The 19935-nt window shown below is 35.8% G+C and overlaps 1 protein-coding gene across 2 annotated transcripts; it reads left to right on the forward strand.

The window, feature by feature from the left end:
- Positions 1-3248: 3248 nt before the first annotated feature.
- Positions 3249-15436, forward strand: LOC117334851 (LITAF domain-containing protein-like). Of its 2 annotated transcripts, none has more exons than XM_033894679.1 (3): positions 3249-3537; positions 13847-14015; positions 14692-15436. In XM_033894679.1, exons 1-3 carry the CDS (start codon positions 3408-3410, stop codon positions 14798-14800), a joined length of 408 nt encoding a protein of 135 aa, XP_033750570.1. In that variant the 5' UTR covers positions 3249-3407; the 3' UTR covers positions 14801-15436. The 2 variants fall into 2 exon arrangements, with proteins under 2 accessions (XP_033750570.1, XP_033750577.1); XM_033894686.1 differs by lacking the exon at positions 3249-3537 and adding an exon at positions 9749-9870.
- Positions 15437-19935: the final 4499 nt, after the last annotated feature.

Here is a 19935-nt window from a genome sequence, read left to right on the forward strand (position 1 = left end):
TATCTATCATTCTTACATCACGTCTATCTACCATTCTTACGTCACATCTTTCTATCATTCTTACATCACATTTATCTATCATTCTTACGTCACATTTATCTATCATTCTTACATCACATTTATCTATCATTCTTACATCACATCTATCTACCGTTCTTACATCACATCTATCTATCATTCTTACATAACATCTATCTATCATTTTTACGTCACATTTATCTATCGTTCTTACATCACATCTATCTATCATTCTTACATCACATTTATCTATCATTCTTACATCACATCTGTCTATCGTTCTTACATCACATCTATCTACCGTTCTTACGTCACATTTATCTATCATTCTTACATCACGTCTATCTACCATTCTTACGTCACATCTTTCTATCATTCTTACATCACATTTATCTATCATTCTTACATCACATTTATCTATCATTCTTACATCACATCTATCTACCGTTCTTACATCACATCTATCTATCATTCTTACATCACATCTATCTATCATTTTTACGTCACATTTATCTATCGTTCTTACATCACATCTATCTATCATTCTTACATCACATTTATCTATCATTCTTACATCACATCTGTCTATCATTCTTACATCACATTTATCTATCGTTCTTACATCACATCTATCTACCGTTCTTACGTCACATTTATCTATCATTCTTACATCACGTCTATCTACCATTCTTACGTCACATCTTTCTATCATTCTTACATCACATTTATCTATCATTCTTACGTCACATTTATCTATCATTCTTACATCACATTTATCTATCATTCTTACATCACATTTATCTACCATTCTTACATCACATCTGTCTATCATTCTTACGTCACATTTATCTATCATTCTTACTTCACATTTATCTATCATTCTTACATCACATTTATCTATCATTCTTACATCACATTTATCTACCATTCTTACATCACATCTATCTATCATTCTTACGTCACATTTATCTATCATTCTTACTTCACATTTATCTATCATTCTTACATCACATTTATCTATCATTCTTACAGTACATTTATCTATCATTCTTACATCACATTTATCTACCATTCTTACATCACATTTATCTATCATTCTTACATCACATTTATCTACCATTCTTACATCACATTTATCTATCATTCTTACATCACATTTATCTACCATTCTTACATCACATTTATCTATCATTCTTACATCACATTTATCTATCATTCTTACATCACATTTATCTATCATTCTTACATCACATTTATCTATCATTCTTACATCACATCTGTCTATCATTCTTACATCACATCTATCTATCATTCTTACATCACATTTATCTATCATTCTTACATCACATCTGTCTATCATTCTTACATCACATCAGTCTATCATTCTTACATCACATCTATCTATCATTCTTACATCACATTTATCTATCATTCTTACATCACATCTGTCTATCATTCTTACATCACATCTATCTATCATTCTTACATCACATCTATCTATCATTCTTACGTCACATCTGTCTATCATTCTTACGTCACATCTGTCTATCATTCTTACATCACATCTGTCTATCATTCTTACGTCACATCTGTCTATCATTCTTACATCACATCTATCTATCATTCTTACATCACATTTATCTATCATTCTTACATCACGTTTATCTATCATTCTTACATCACGTTTATCTATCATTCTTACATCACGTTTATCTATCATTCTTACATCACATTTATCTATCATTCTTACGTCACATTTATCTATCATTCTTACATCACATCTATCTATCATTCTTACATCACATCTGTCTATCATTCTTACATCACATCTATCTATCATTCTTACATCACGTTTATCTACCATTCTTACATCACATTTATCTATCATTCTTACGTCACATTTATCTATCATTCTTACATCACGTCTATCTACCATTCTTACATCACATTTATCTATCATTCTTACATCACATTTATCTATCATTCTTACATCACATTTATCTACCATTCTTACATCACATTTATCTATCATTCTTACGTCACGTCTATCTACCGTTCTTACGTCACATCTGTATCATTCTTACATCACATTTATCTATCATTCTTACATCACATCTATCTATCATTCTTACGTCACATTTATCTATCATTTTTACGTCACATTTATCTGTTATTCTCACAATATATTTATCTACCATTCTTACAGTACATAAATATCTAGTACACTCAATACATTTATCTATCATTCTCACAGTACATAAATATATTACTCTCACGATACATTTATCTAGCATTCTCACAGTACATATATATATTACTCTCACGATATATTTATCTAGCATTCTCACAGTACATATATATATTACTCTCACGATACATTTATCTATCATTCTCACAGTACATATATATATTACTCTCACGATACATTTATCTATCATTCTCACAATACATATATCTATTACTCTCACATTACATTTATCTAATACTCTCCCATTCCATTCATCTGATCATCACTTTATGTCAAACTAATATTCCTGATTGTGTGCTTGCTTGTTGTAATTTAGAAGAAATTGAAGACGAGTATCATTTTTATAACAATGTGTCAATTTTACTCTGATCCTCGTCAGAAATTTATAAAGAATTATTATTATAGAAAGCAAGTGTTTTCAATTAGTAGAATTATTAAGTGTAAACAATATAAAAGAACTAAATAAAACTGGTAAATTTATTCATTTAGCTTTTAGAAAAAAAGACAGACAAAAATTAAATAGTTGAACATTATTTTGTTAAACTATTGAGATGCACGTTTTTAGAATGAGCTTACAATATCATGTTGATCACTCCCTTTTTCGTGTAATTGTGCTGTTGAATATTTATGTATAATTATGTTGTTATTTTCACTTAAAAGGGCACGCAATAAAAGTAACTTGATAGAACCAAGCTCCTAGCCGTAACCTAATTAAATGACGAGCTGTCTGTCACTGTACCTGCGTTGATTATGTGTATCCATGGCGATTTAACTAAATCCTAATATTGACCAATCCAATACACACTTACCTCTAGTGTATTGATACTTTTCTTATATAGATTTATATTGAAACCCTTTTAGTGATATGAAATATTTAATATACAGTATGTCCTGTAGTAGATCAGCTGATTAAACAATGGCCATGGAGTGGGAAATACTTACATATAAACGTGAATACATAGATAAGGAATTACAAGGGTACTACCATCAGGTAAATATCGATTTCCCTTGAGGTCAGGCCTTACAACGAGAACAATACACACATCGGTATATCGGGGTGGCCGTCTCCAGTGATCCGTTCTAGGGGTGTTGTATATTACTGATATACTTTAAACGTCATTCACGAGTCGGATAGAACAAGATGGCTTCTCAACCACCTCCACAACAACAACCCCCACCCCCAGGTGGATACCCACCCCCACCGGCAGGATACTCGGCACCCCCACCGGCAGGATATTCGGCACCACCACCCATGTACCAGCCAAACCCAGGTAAACTCAGTTTACGATTTAAAGCTCGCCCATTATATTACAGCAACATATTTAGTCATTACTTACGGTTGAGAAAGTACCTCTCTTAGTTCGTGTATATATAATGTATTGAACTATGAGCGTGTTAATCGGTCACTATACTCACTTAGAGTCGTAATGACAGACGGACGAACCATATTGTGTTGGCAGGTGATTATCGATTGAATCTGAGACTGCCAGTAATCTTGTTTCAGTAGATGTTCGAGTAGTCCTAGTTTTCAGGGCATTATATTTTCTCAACGAAATAACTTTTAGAGACAAGATAAGCCTTCCTAAGACGATAATATAATACTATGATTTACGGAAAATCTACAATATTATAGAGCATATCTCCAAAAAAATATGGACGGGCGTAATAAGGGGGTATTTAGAAAGTCTAGACAATAAACAAACATACTACAAAACATTTGGAATGAAAATAAAGTATGAAACTAGGTCACCGTGACGGTTACCTGGTATATAAGATTGGATGTTGGCCAAAAGAAAGATAAGATGTAATATCATCGTGTCGAGAAATGTATTCATCCGTGATGAAGCATAAGAATATGGTTGCCACTGTATACAGCTACATTGTATATAACTTTATATAAGTTTTGTCGAGGTCTTATGTAGCTTTTTGTACCTTCTGTTGGAGCCTTGTGCTATTTCGTGTATATTTATGTAGATATATGCGATTTTAAAGCGACATTATTAAAACTGTAAAAATCACTGCTGGAAAATATCATCAAGCGTTTTAAACATTTAGAAATATTATCTTTGACTTTCCCTAACTAAAAGTGTCCACGTCCATGTTTTGTAAATACCCAAATCATTGTAAAACAATTACATTACAATTCGATAGGTCCTACCAGAATGTAGCTGTAACCGCTCATACACAGAACGCTGTACTAACACGTCATCCGTACCCAAACTACAGGGGGTTAGCGCGGACCTACGTACGTCACAGAAAAAATAATTGTCAGATAAAAAATATCCTCTCTCTATATACCCTCACCTTCAACAATCTAGTTGATAACACGATTTATGTTCTTTTCCAGAATTTCTACTACCAATAGTAAGTGTTCTATTGGAATTGACCCAAATATTCTAGTTGTTCCAATATCTATATCTATAGTCTGTGTGAAGTGGGAAGGTCGTCCTAATATCTATATATAGTCTGTGTGAAGTGGGAAGGTCGTCCTAATATCTATATATAGTCAGTGTGAAGGTCGTCCTAACATCTATATATAGTCAGTGTGAAGTGGGAAGGTCGTCCTAATATCTATATATAGTCAATGTGAAGTGTGAAGGTCGTCCTAATATCTATATATAGTCAATGTGAAGTGGGAAGGTCGTCCTAATATCTATATATAGTCAATGTGAAGTGGGAAGGTCGTCCTAATATCTATATATAGTCAGTGTGAAGTGGGAAGGTCGTCCTAATATCTATATATAGTCAATGTGAAGTGGGAAGGTCGTCCTAATATCTATATATAGTCTGTGTGAAGTGGGAAGGTCGTCCTAATATCTATATATAGTCAGTGTGAAGCTCGTCCTAACATCTATATATAGTCTGTGTGAAGTGGGAAGGTCGTCCTAATATCTATATATAGTCAGTGTGAAGCTCGTCCTAACATCTATATATAGTCAGTGTGAAGGTCGTCATAAAATCTATATATAGTCAGTATGAAGTGGGAAGGTCGTCCTAATATCTATATATATATTCAGTGTGACGTGGGAAGGTCGTCTCAATATCTATATATAGTCAGTGTGAAGGTCGTCCTAACATCTATATATAGTCAGTGTGAAGTGTATCGTCCTCTCTATCAGAATTGATTAAAAGTTCTTGTTTTCCACAATTGACTACTGAGTAAGTGATTTAGGGATCAAAGTGACATAAATTTCCATCAGCATTAACACTATATTCTCATTTCCCCCCAATATAGTAGGTGTTTTAGTTGTCAGATCGATCTATTTCTATATATAGATTGACCTAGCATTCTGGTTGTAAATCGTTAGTTGTCAAACCTAGCATCCTGGTTGTAAATCGTTAGTTGTCAGATCGACCTATTTCTATATAAAGATTGACCTAGAACTCTGGTTGTAAATCCTTAGTTGTCAGATAAACCTATTTCTTTACCAGGATTGACCCAGAATTCTTTTTGTATGTTGTTAGTTGTCAGATCGACCTATTTCTATACCAAGATTGACCTGGCATTCTGGTTGTAAATCGTTAGTTGTCAGATCGACATATTTCTTTACCAGGATAGACCTAGCACTCTGGTTTTAAATCGTAAGTTGTCAGACCTAGCATTCTGGTTGTAAATCGTTAGTTGTCAGACCTAGCATTCTGGTTGTAAATCGCTAGTTGTCAGACCTAGTATTCTGGTTGTAATTTATTAGTTGTCCGATCGACCTTTTTCTATATAAAGATTGACCTAGCATTCTGGTTGTCAATCATTCGTTGTCAGATCGACCTATTTCTATATAAAGATTGAGCTAGTATTCTGGTTGTAAATCGCTAGTTGTTAGATCGACCTATTTCTATATAAAGATTGAGCTAGCATTCTGGTTGTAAATCGCTAGTTGTCAGATCGACCTATTTCTATATAAAGATTGAGCTAGTATTCTGGTTGTAAATTGTTTGTTGCTGAAAGAGGTAAGAGTTCTTCGTCTAAAACCAAGATATGCTGGAAACAAAGAGAAAGGTTTAGCTTCATTGGTTGGAAAGAAGAGAAAAGATTCCAAATTTAGTCTCCTCTCATCATACAAAGGGGGCAGCAGGTAGAGTGATTGAAGGATATTGAGTAGCTCTATCAAATTATGAAGTCAATTACCATTTGACGACCTGTTTCTAAAAGATTTGCAATGAGGTTGTCATTCTCTATATACTGCATCATGAACATGCTGCACGATACGCTTTGGGGCGATTGTTATCAGTATTGGTGTCACCGGGGTGTGGAATGCAAAACCAGAGACACAGAAGAGGTTGTTCAGTTGATGTTTAATCAGGTCCTGAAACCTACAAAGACGAGACAAACATTTACTCACAAAGTCTTCCAAATCGAACACACTCACCCAGTCTCGAACGCGAGTTCCACACACCATTCACCATTACTACTATGTCAACTTACCAGGCTTCTATGGCGACAAATTCAGCTCGGTAATCTCTCGATGACCGATATGGGTGCTTTGCGCTGCTGGACCGCTTGCGCCGACGTCCAGCAATGGAATGATAGGGAGAGAGATAGAAAGCCGGAAGGGAAGTGACGTAGACAGGTGTGGGAACGCAAAGCAAGTGCAGGTAGTAATTACTGAGTTGCGTTCATGCTGATGTCCATGTCACGTCGGACTGGTACGGCTACTTTGTACACATACCTTACATTCCACAGGACAGGTACTTTGACAGGGTCATATAAACAACATGTCACGTACACAGGGACTTGACGCAAACATACACAGTGCATAATTATGTATACATGGACAGGTATACAACGTACAATACTATGTTATATATATATATATAAATATGTATATAACACCTGGGTTACATTGGTATTAAAATAGAGGGGTTCTTGTCGATCATTAAAATGCATTTGCGATTAAGCCTAATGTGCGTGGATACACAGTTGAGAACACTATGTCATGTATCTATATTTCAATTATTCAGCGACAACTATAGCTAGCGTAGTCAATAGACATAATTAACACGCCACTGCGTTTTACCATTAAACCAATAAACGTCATTGAATCCGTATGGTTTATTATGTGAAGCAAGTTAGTCGATTCCTAATACACCCATGGCTTGACACTCAAAAGTATAAATCCCTTATCCAACTGTTTATTGGTACCCAAACGGACCACTCCCCTCTATACCCCCATTGATTGGCATACTAACGCATCGCTCCCCTCTCCACCCCCATTGATTGGCACACTAACGTATCACTCCCCTCTCCACCCCCATTTATTGGCACAATAACGTATCCCTCCCCTCTCCATCCCCATTTATTGGCACAATAACGTATCCCTCCCCTCTCCATCCTCATTGATTGACACACTAAAGCATCCCTCCCCTCTCCATCCCCATTGATTGGCACACCAACGCATCCCTCCCCTCTCCATCCCCATTGATTGGCACACTAACGTATCACTCCCCTCTCCATCCCCATTGATTGACAAAATAACGTATCCCTCCCCTCTCCATCCTCATTGATTGACACACTAACGCATCCCTCCCCTCTCCATCCCCATTGATTGGCACACCAACGCATCCCTCCCCTCTCTGTCCCCATTGATTGGCACACTAACGTATCCCTATCCTCTCCATCCCCATTGATTGGCACACTAACGTATCCCTCCCCTCTCCATCCCCATTGATTGGCACACTAACGTATCCCTCCCCTCTCCATCCCCATTGATTGACACACTAACGTATCACTCCCCTCTCCATCCCCATTGATTGGCACACTAACGTATCGCTCCCCTCTATGTCCCCATTGATTGACACACTAACGCATCACTCCCCTCTCCATCCCCATTGATTGGCACACTAACGTATCGCTCCCCTCTCCATCCCCATTGATTGGCACACTAACGTATCGCTCCCCTCTATGTCCCCATTGATTGACACACTAACGTATCCCTCCCCTTTCCATCCCCATTGATTGGCACACTAACGTATTCCTCCCCTCTCTGTCCCCATTGATTGACACACTAACGCATCGCTCCCCTCTCCATCCCCATTGATTGGCACACTAACGTTTCCCTCCCATCTTCACCCCCATTGATTGGAACACTAACGCATCACTCCCCTCTTCACCCCCATTGATTGACACCACCTTCACCTCTTACCCCTCATTAATTAACATTTTAACATATTACTTACCCCTAGAACCCCCTATAATCACTCGAACGGATCACTCCCTCTCCAGTTACACAATGATTGGTATTATGCCAGATTTATTTATAAAATTACAAACACAGACTATTCAGAAGTCATTTGTACCATTACGGCTATTGCTGCCTTGGTGATTATCACAACAAATGAACATACCTTTTGTAGCAAAAAATGGTTAACCTCACTGTACGACAGACCAAACGCACCATATACACAAATACAACGACTTCCTGGTGTATTTGTGAACACCTTGTACAATTATATTTTCATCCTTACCAATTTTTTTGTGTGCGTCACTGAAAAGGTGAAGCGCCGTCTGAAGTCTAAACAGATCAATTATTTGCTGAATGTCGGTGTATATGTGATATAATTTATATTTACATGATACCGTATATTCTTCCATTGTGTCATAAATGTTATGAATGGTACTTGGTGCCATTGGAGTTCAACTTATCTGTATGCACTTATTTTTTAATTATATGGAGGCATGGCATATATACTGTCTTTACTAAACAATTTCTGAATGTGTTTCCTGTTTCCCACAAGCTACACGAAGAGCTACAAGGTACAAGGTAGATTGCTAGGAGAACATACAATATTGGACAACTGCAGGAGACATAAATGATCCAACTCAGAGGAGAGAATTATCGAAAGTTCACTGTATGTTTGTATAACGTTGTGTGGAGGGCAGGCATTTTCATGAAACCAATTCCATAGTTGGATGTTCCTTAACAATGGACACTGATGTAGATTCCTGCGTGTCGTAAGAGTGTCCCTCTACATTTTCTTGCTGAAGTTTAGGGCATATCGTAAAGCCCAAAGGAGATTAAGTAGGGGGCCCTGCAGAATCGGGTCTTGTGATTAGGTGACAGTTCTATCTGCAGCTCGATCACTGTTCATCTCTTTCCTTTCTGCTCTTCTTTTCTGCTTTGCTTTCTTCTTTGTTTATCTCTCTGAGCTCATGTCAACATGGATGTTGTGATGAGGGTTAGGTCCGTACAAACAAACAAATGATCATAACAACCATTTCCCATTAAATGCCTGGAAAGTCGAAGCTCGCGATGTCTACTAGAAATTCCTCGAAAATAGTAAATTTAGAACAATAAACAGGTGCTTTTATCTAACGCAAATTTGTTGTACCCTTCTTTGTAATTAGAAAACCTTATAAATGAATTGATACTGTCCCTGAAGGGCTTCCATCCCTGGACGACCAGCGATGCGGTACGGACATAATGAGACTGCCGTTGTATGGGTATATATCGACTTTTAAAAAAATATAGTATATATATCACCTACACAATTGTCACCCGCAGTCTGTCGTAACACAGTCTACACTGCTCACATAAACAAGACGCCATTAACGTCGTGAACAGCTATGGCACAACAGCAGGCACCTCCACCCCCGGGCTACCAACCAGGTAGGCAGGTTATTGAAGAGCTGTTTTAGTTTAACGTAGTTCGTTGGGTTTGGATAGTTGACGTGACTACTATAGAGTCTAATACGTGTTAATTGTTTATGTGTTATTGTACACATTCAGTATTACTTCATGACAAACATCACTGGTGTGAGAGTGCATAGTATTGAGTTAGTGGTAAACATTCCCTTGTACCTATTACCATCAGTTTATTTTCTTCTGATTGACCATGACGTATTTTAACCTGGCTTTGTGCCTATGATATCACCCGTAAGTAATTGAAGAAATTGACATTCATGACTGATAAAAAGGACGTTCTGAGTTTAAGTACATAAATAACTGCATTTTTGTAAACAATAACAATATTCAATTCCACGACAAGCATATAGAATAATTATCGCGGAAGATTTATTTATGGGATTTAATCCAGAACCATTAAGGCTCTACTAGCCGGGTCATTTAAAATCCTTTTATACAATAATGGCATGCTAAAATACATATTGATAATTATTATATTTTTTTTTCATTAAAGTGTCACGCATTGATCATCATTGATTGAGCAGTAAAATACAAATCACAATAATAAAATGTTTGAATAAAACCGAGCGATACCCAGCCATATAGATCATCACATGTCAGTAGATTCCTGGGAATCTAGTTTCTAGTAAAGATACATAATTTTCTAAATAGTATTTTTAAATATTGCATTTTAAAATTGCTTCTTTAACGCGTGCCCTATTCTCCATTGAACGTGTATGTGGGGAAAAACCGGACTAATACTATTGCTAACACGTCTATGGAGACTATATTAAGTTGTTCTGAATATTATGTTAATTATTACTGAATCCATGGTGACCCCATTTCATCTTCGTAGGGGCTTGTTGAACCTTGAAATAGAATTGAATGTCTTTAATTTGACGTATATATCACAAGATAATTATATCATACGGATTCGGTTTACTGATGAAATAAAATTCCATAATTACTTGAAGAATTCGTGACCCAACAGCAACCCTTATAATATAGAATGTTACACACATCGTATCCATGGAGTCCAACTCAACATTTCTCTAAACTGGAGGATTAGTCAGAGAAACCTTCTCAGGAAAGTTCAGGTGATACATATTGCTTGCTATAGTGACCCTTCCTGAACATTCAGTGGATGCCATATTGCTGGCTAGAGAAACCCATCTTGGAACATTTAGTGGTACATATTGCTGGCTAGAGAAACCCATCTTGGAAAATTCAGTGGATGCATATTGCTTGCTAGAGAAACCCATCTTGGAACATTTAGTGGTACATATTGCTGGCTAGAGAAACCCATCTTGGAGCATTTAGTGGTACATATTGCTGGCTAGAGAAACCAATCTTGGAAAATTCAGTGGATGCATATTGCTTGCTAGAGAGATCCATCAAAGAAAATTCAGTGGATAAATATTGCTGGCTAGAGAAACCTATCTTGAAACATTTAGTGGTACATATTGCTGGCTAGAGAAACCCATCTTGGAAAATTCAGTGGATAAATGTTGCTGGCTAGAAAGACACATCTCGAAAAATTCAGTGGATGCATATTGCTTGCTAGAGAGATCCACCAAAGAAAATTCAGTGGATAAATATTGCTGGCTAGAGAGACCCATCTTGAAACATTTAGTGGTACATATTGCTGGCTAGAGAAACCCATCTTGGAAAATTCAGTGGATAAATATTGCTGGCTAGAAAGACACATCTCGAAAAATTCAGTGGATGCATATTGCTTGCTAGAGAGATCCATCAAAGAAAATTCAGTGGATAAATATTGCTGGCTAGAGAAACCCTATCTTGAAACATTTAGTGGTACATATTGCTGGCTAGAGAAACCCATCTTGGAAAATTCAGTGGATAAATATTGCTGGCTAGAAAGACACATCTCGAAAAATTCAGTGGATGCATATTGCTTGCCATAATGGACTGAACAAATAGATTAAGCCTAATGTGACAACTCATTAATATTTGAACCACTATACCTCAATATCTGGCGTAGAAATGGTGAACACCACATCTACATTCACCGGTTTGTGATTATTTATAGCATACATGAATACGTAAATAACGTGCATTAAAAGGTTTGAGCCGTGTCACGCTTGATTGAGCGCGTTAGGTATACGATACCTACCTGCCTGATTGAAATTAACATGAAAAAAATTGTTTATCCTTGTACGTATATACTTCTGACTCAGCGGTTATATTTAAACTTACGGAACACGCTCAGCGGTTATATTTAAAATTACTGAACCACGTACACAGTGACATTATGATGAAATATCTCATTTTTATATAAAATATCTGCGGTGAAATTTCAATAGCCTCTTGTGCCTGGCACTGGTGGGTCGTGGCCGCGGTACATTCTTAATCTTTAATTTTCTTTTGGGAAACATAATTGAATTTTTCGGGGAAATCTTAGTTATGGAACTTTCCATAAATTCTATAATACCTTCTTTGTCTAATAAAGAAACAATAACAAACAATACCGACATAATTATACGAGACCATAATTCAAACTCAAAATTGATTAATTGAGGTCAAGATATAACAAAAATATATATTTGCATGAAAACTCGTGAAAAAGCACAAAGATTATAACACCAGGTGTACCGCAGGAGTAAGCGTCTTTAAGCGAAGGAACGTAAATGTAAGTTGGACATGACTCGATGGATTACCGTAAAGCCGTAATATTGGACATTAGACTCGTTGATACTAATGACGTATCTTCATGTTGCATTATTCAATGTAGTGTAAAATAGTGTAGTGGATAAAATAGTTTTTAATTTCATTAAACTTTGAATTACAATACACGGAGCGCTTTGTAAAGCACCGTAAACTAATCGCTTAAAGGACTAAACGTTACATTACCTAATACAAAGGTGGGGCAAAATAGAACTTCTCCGAAATCAATTATCGGTTCACTTAAATTTTTTTGCAAGATGAAAAGAAAAACTCAAAATTTTGTAGAATGGTTATACTGGGTAGCGCAAAGTATGGAGCTTTTGGTATTGTGTAAAATATACAATAGTCTATTCTTGTTTTCATCATAATGACTGTTTTTTCCGTAGAGAATGACACGTCATTGTTCTGTTATCGTTATAGGGAACACGATGTAGGCCAGATCTGTTATAGAAACTGTTTTATATATAGGGTATAATGTTAGGATATTTACATTACAGTTTACTGTAGCTACAAGGACATCAAACCTGGAGCTTATGTCGTAACAGATAATACCTTAATAACATAGTTTACAGGGATTTGTTTACATGAGAATATCAGTGATGTTTACATTTCTGACAGAGATACAGCTAATTGATCAAAATATCCATCGTGTCTCTTCAATAATCATTCGGCTTCACCCTCCCCGCCAGTCTGACTACATATTTCATTATCGGTTGCTTAGAATCCTGAAACTTTATTTTAAAAGTTTTGATTAATTTTCAATAAATTGGTAACTTCATATTGACTCATCTTTTCCAATATCTCACACCAACCTTCCCCTAATGGCTACAGTGTCAGTTACCAGTGACCAGACTGTAGATGGACGATGCATCAGAATATATAAAGACAATGGAGATTATATAGTGTCCATGATCTCATCGAATCGCACCTGGTTCGACGTGTATTGATGATCTGAGAGTAATTGATAGTCAAGCCTATACTATCCATCGGGTAGTAGGCTGACGGAGTGATAACGTACACTCGTCTTTCACACAGGCGACCGGTGTTCGATTTCCCGATCGGGCTTGGGTCCGATGGCATGGGGTTTTCCAAGGGATTCCAGTTTCCTCCCACAGTATTTGCAATTATTTTCAATGAATAAAATTGTAGTTTTATTACGCAGGTCTTATAAGCCTTTTTTCCTCCACTTTTTCTTGCATGTATCACGTCATTTTATTTATATAATTTTTTTATCCTATGCTTGAGTGTACTTACTCGGATTATATTTATGTTACAGCCCATCAGACCGTGGTTGTCACCACTCCTGGATATGCACAGCCTCTCATTTTCCGTGAGGGTCCAGTCAACATGTCCTGTCCATTCTGTCAGGCACAGATAGTGACTACCACCACATACGTCACCGGAACACTCGCCTGGCTCATTTGTGGTATCCTTATTCTCTTGGGGTGAGTGAACATGTGTACTGCTTCGATAACACACGAGGACAATATCTAACAATTATTTACCACATTAGCCTATATATTGTACAACGGTTTCCCCAACCACTGAAAAAGACATGACAATGTTTTTACTCTTGCATAGATGTCTCCATATTCCATATTTCCACAAATTAAGTCAATAATTGGTTCTAAATACTGAAGTTGGCACGTTCTTTTGCTTTGGTATGCCTATATATGGTGTCATATATTCATTACGTCATATCACTCTTTTAAAAAAAAAAAAAAATAATAATAATAATCCTTTCGTTTGTGACAACGAGGAAATCTATTTATGACGGCATCTTCGCTAACCATGCAAGGGTTTCACTAAGCTAAGCTCCATTTCACCCTTGGTTAGCGAAGATGCTATGGCGGTCTCCTGTAGGCTTTAGAATCTTAAATCAAAGTAGTTAAGCTCCAATAATCTATTGCAGACTGTGTTATGTTTAGAATGTTTCGGCTGTTTTGCATCTCCCAGTCCTTATATTGACATTCATGTCGACATATTTTGATTTTGTCGCCCCCTAGATGGATGGTGCAGCTTAATTCATTTTGCATCTGACTCTCAATTTGTTTGAATGATGTTAAAATACCTTGTGTGTCTTGTGTACAATCATATCGATATTCATCTTCTTTGTTTCAGATTTTGGCTCGGCTGCTGTCTGATTCCTTTCTGTCTAAACGGATGCAAGGATGTTGTACACACGTGCCCGAACTGCCGCCAACAGGTTGGCAAATTCTCCCGGATGTAGGGAAGCTACTTCGGCATTTCCCGGGGAAAGAGACTTTATTCTAATACTATCGGTTTTTCATCGACATGGAACACACATTTTTTGTGATTATACATCTGTGATTGAACGTGTTCTCAACAGTAGACAACCACGCTATATAGTTTCATCTAGAATTTGTTATGGGAAGACATCAATGAAAATATCCTCAGATGCCATGACCGTTTGGGGGAAATGAGATGTCGGAGGTTTACGTGGAAGACCCGTAAAACTATATAACCGATTTGAAGCCATCCGGTGACGAAAAGAAATGTTAATATTGTATCTAACCTATCAACATTATTCTATAAATGATCTGAGGGAGAAAGGCGTTTTCATGGTATACCTAAATTATCACCATTCCGCAAATGTTCCCGAGGAGAGATGAGTTTTAATGATATACCCAAAACATCCCCATTATTCTGTAAATGATCTGAGGGAGAGTTACCGAGGACGGGGGTGATGTGCTGTCATATTCTTAATTATGTCAAATCCAATCTTTTTATTGGAGGATTTGTTTTATCTTGATAAATTCGGAGTAACAATGATACATTCTATTCCATTGTGATATTTACGGCCATGCGTGTGATAGTTTGATTACATGTGCCTATTCAGCTCGACAACAGTTTTACAACGGTGCCACCAAATCCTTCGAAGATTATGTGTAATATACATTATGTGTAATATACAGTATGTGTAATATACGGTATGTGTAATATACAATATGTGTAATATAAAGTATGTGTAATATACAGTATGTGTAATATACATTATGTGTAATATACGGTATGTGTAATATACAGTATGTGTAATATACATTATGTGTAATATACAGTATGTGTAATATACATTATGTGTAATATACGGTATGTGTAATATACAGTATGTGTAATATACATTATGTGTAATATACAGTATGTGTAATATACATTATGTGTAATATACATTATGTGTAGTATACATTATGTGTAATATACAGTATGTGTAATATACATTATGTGTAATATACAATATGTGTAGTATACAGTATGTGTAGTATACAGTATGTGTAATATACATTATGTGTAATATACAGTATGTGTAGTATACAGTATGTGTAATATACATTATGTGTAATATACAGTATGTGTAATATACATTATGTGTAATATACATTATGTGTAATATACATAATGTGTAATATACAATATGTGTAATATACAGTATGTGTAATATACATTATATGTAATATACATTATGTGTAGTATACATTATGTGTAATATACATTATGTGTAGTATACATTATGTGTAATATACATCATGTGTAATATGTGTATAGTAATAGGTATTTACATTACTGGTATTTAGTGAACCATCTATAACAATGGAATCGCTGTCTTTTCTCTCAATTTACATGTATATAGTAGATGATATTTTCGTGTTATTAATACTCTTTATGCTGTGACAGTTTACTTTGTATTAACTTTTACTTAATTTTGATATCATTTTCCTGGTGCCATTAATGTTTCATGGGATTTTGGTGACATTTTTAACACAGGCATATTTAACGAAGGTCAACTCCTCAAACGGTAAAACTTTCATTGTACATGAACTACATACGTAATTATTTTTCTTTTGGCAGAAGATCAATGTAAATAAGACTTCTAACTCACACTGTATAGAGACATTCCTTAAATAGACATGTTATCAGGTTGCTAGATATAAAACAATATTCATTCCAAAGCAATGACGTAATCTACAAGTTTACTGATTTTACGAAGGTTACAAGAAAATTAATTGCTGAAAGTACGACATTCAAAAATAAGTTCAAACTAATGAATCGTTGGTTCATTGAAGTTCGCTGATAACTACCACAACTGAAAGTGCGAGTTAAATGATGTTCACAGACATTACAAGGTTTGAACAGTAGTTCACAGACATTACAAGGTTTGAACAGTAGTTCACAGACATTACGAGGTTTGAACAGTAGTTCATTGACATAAATTTGTTTGAACAGAGAAGTTCATTGAAAATATAATGTTTGAACAGTAGTTCATTGTCATTGGCATCACGAGGTTTGAACAATAGTTCACTGACATTAAGGTTTGAACAATAGTTCCCTGACATTAAGGTTTGAACAATAGTTCCTTGACATTAAGGTTTGAACGATAGTTCCATGACATTAAGGTTTGAACGATAGTTCCCTTGACATTAAGGTTTGAACAATAGTTCCTTGACATTAAGGTTTGAACAATAGCTCCTTGACATTAAGGTTTGAACAATAGTTCCCTGACATTAAGGTTTGAACAATAGTTCCTTGACATTAAGGTTTGAACAATAGTTCCCTGACATTAAGGTTTGAACAATAGTTCCCTGACATTAAGGTTTGAACAACAGCTCCCTGGCATTAAGGTTTGAACAATAGTTCCCTGGCATTAAGGTTTGAACAATAGTTCCCTGACATTAGGTTTAAACAGTAGTTTACTGACAGTACGAGGCAATAACAGAAATTGGCTGATACTACGATCCTTTCTTGAAATGCACTGGCAGTACAACGTTGACCAGTGGGGGACGTGTACCTGTAATATCAATGAGTTTCGCATGTACATGTTATATGAGCGTTTTTTTGTAGTTTACTGGTGGTACACAAGCAAGCTTTGACATAATATATTTATCATATATGAATATTTACAATGGTGATTTATACAATAAGAACAGATATTATGTTATATTTTTCTTGATGTTGTTTTCATTAAAGCATGACACATTTTGTAAAACTACGACATTTGAATTCAATTTTTATTCACACGTAAGTATAAATGATTAAACATGGGATCCAGAAAAAAATGCAAAAGATCCATGAAAATACAGTATTGGGTCGAGAAAATTACTGTGTTTGACCATCATAGTATATACCTAAGACAGTGGGACAGTATATATCTACTGTATTGTAGGTGTGACAGTATATATCTACTGTATTGTAGATGTGACAGTATATATCTACTGTATTGTAGGTATGACAGTATATATCTACTGTATTGTAGGTGTGACAGTATATATCTACTGTATTGTAGGTGTGACACTATATATCTACTGTAATGTAGGTGTGACAGTATATATCTACTGTATTGTAGGTGTGACACTATATATCTACTGTATTGTAGGTGTGACACTATATATCTACTGTATTGTAGGTGTGACACTATATATCTACTGTATTGTAGGTGTGACAGTATATATCTACTGTTTTGTAGGTGTGACAGTATATATCTACTGTATTGTAGATACAACAGTGTATTCTGCACCTATATATCCATGCTAGACTGCATTGTGGTGGTTTGGCTTTACCTCTCGTGTCCAAGAGTGGCGTTCAGGTATTTCGACATACAACAGATTATGATAAGATGTCCTTTGTTATACAGTCATTGTATTGATTGTACCATATATATCCACACGTGTATAGTCACCCTGTTATTGCATTTATTGACCAAATATTCGGTCTACATTTTGACATGCCGCATTGGTTATGGTTTTTACCTTTGTGCTCTTTATTGATTAAGGTTTTCGAGGTGGCAGTCACAGTCATACTCCTATTGAGTATTAAAATGTACATAGCAACCTCGGGTAGTGATGGCAAACACCAGGAGTATGGAGGAGCACGGGAATCATGGCTTTTGCACACGGCACCACGGCCGAATACAGGTCCTGGAGTAGTAAGTCCGGTTAAATATACAGCTATATTTCACGTTGTACCTACATTATCAGTAAACAATGGTGGCCTACTTTCAATTTGAACTGTCGGTCTGCCATTTTGAGCTTTGAAATCGCTATTTTTATTCATTGGTTTGCGACAGTTATCTGATGTTATATTTTGTGTATTGGTTTACCTTATAAAATCTCTTGTCGAACCAAATAGTGATCGAGGAGAGGAGGGGGCTGCAGTAGAGGTAATTCCTTGAAACAAAGGAACACACACATACATATAGATCTGCTCTTTCACACAACAAGGGCATGGATAATACATTTCCCTTGTAGTTTTTTGGATGTTTTTCTCGTGTCGTCTGCTCATGTGACATTGTACAAATCACTTTGTATCGTATGCTGGTACAAATATGATCCTTCTCACGTAATCATGGATTTCTTCCTTCTTTCCAATTTCTTACTTTTGTTTGCGTCTCTGTACATATTCGTCCTCACACGACCCTACAGATGTGGCGGATACATAATGGGGACAAATTGTAGGGTATTTAGATGTCTGTTATAGGACTAACTACAGGCGTTAGACATTATCTACGGTACATTGCTATCTAGGGTAGTGTCCATTGTTCTTTTGTCTACGTTCTCAACGTAATTGGTTAGGTTGTTTTGTGCTGTATTGAAAAGAAAGACCAAAACCATGTTGTAGTGTCGCAAATCATATGAGTACCTTGTACCTGTATAATAACGGTATAAGTGGGTCTGTCTGTTTCTTGTTCATCGTGACCTAAAAATTATCATAGAGTCGATGCCAAGCGATAGTGGTCCTCATATCCATATTAAAGCTCTTAGCTTTTGACTTGAGTAGAGTATACATGCATATCAGATTTCAACAAATGTTATTGATTTATGAGAAAAAAGATTGAAAAACAAACATAGCCTATATTATTTCTATCTATATATAGTATAGTGTAGTATATTGTTATTTTGAAATTTCAATGTTGAGAGTTTAAGTATGAAACATAAAATAGTTAGTATAAGATATGATCTTGGAAGTTAGGAAAATAATTTTTATATGATAGTCTATTAGTTTCACAGTTGATTTCAAAATGTATCCATTTGAGAGCATATAGATTCCAGCATCCATATTCCCTCTATTCATGAGATACAAACCAAATTATTCATGCTGGCATATTAGCCATTGGTCGCGGTTTCTTTAGAGTACAATCCCTTTTTTGTGGGTAATACCTCCATGAAATAAAAATATATATACATTCAAGTTAATCCTTACATATAAGAAAGAAAGAATTTGGCAGATATCTTAGTACTTGTGTTTTTTTTTTTACGTATATACATTCTATAGGGATACGTTAATAAGTACGTAGATTCAGAAGCTTATATCGTCTTTGTGTTCTCTTTGGAAGAAAATAAATGGTTCTTCATA

The sequence above is a fragment of the Pecten maximus genome, chromosome 1 (assembly GCF_902652985.1).
Source record: "Pecten maximus chromosome 1, xPecMax1.1, whole genome shotgun sequence".
Classification (NCBI taxonomy): domain Eukaryota; kingdom Metazoa; phylum Mollusca; class Bivalvia; order Pectinida; family Pectinidae; genus Pecten; species Pecten maximus.

Bases quoted from the DNA above. Each gene is read 5' to 3' on its own strand.
- LOC117334851 (XM_033894679.1), top strand. From the start codon at position 3,408: ATGGCTTCTCAACCACCTCCACAACAACAACCCCCACCCCCAGGTGGA. The intron at 3,538-13,846 runs GTAAACTCAGTT...TTTATGTTACAG, and splicing joins CATGTACCAGCCAAACCCAG to CCCATCAGACCGTGGTTGTC. The intron at 14,016-14,691 runs GTGAGTGAACAT...TCTTTGTTTCAG, and splicing joins GGTATCCTTATTCTCTTGGG to ATTTTGGCTCGGCTGCTGTC.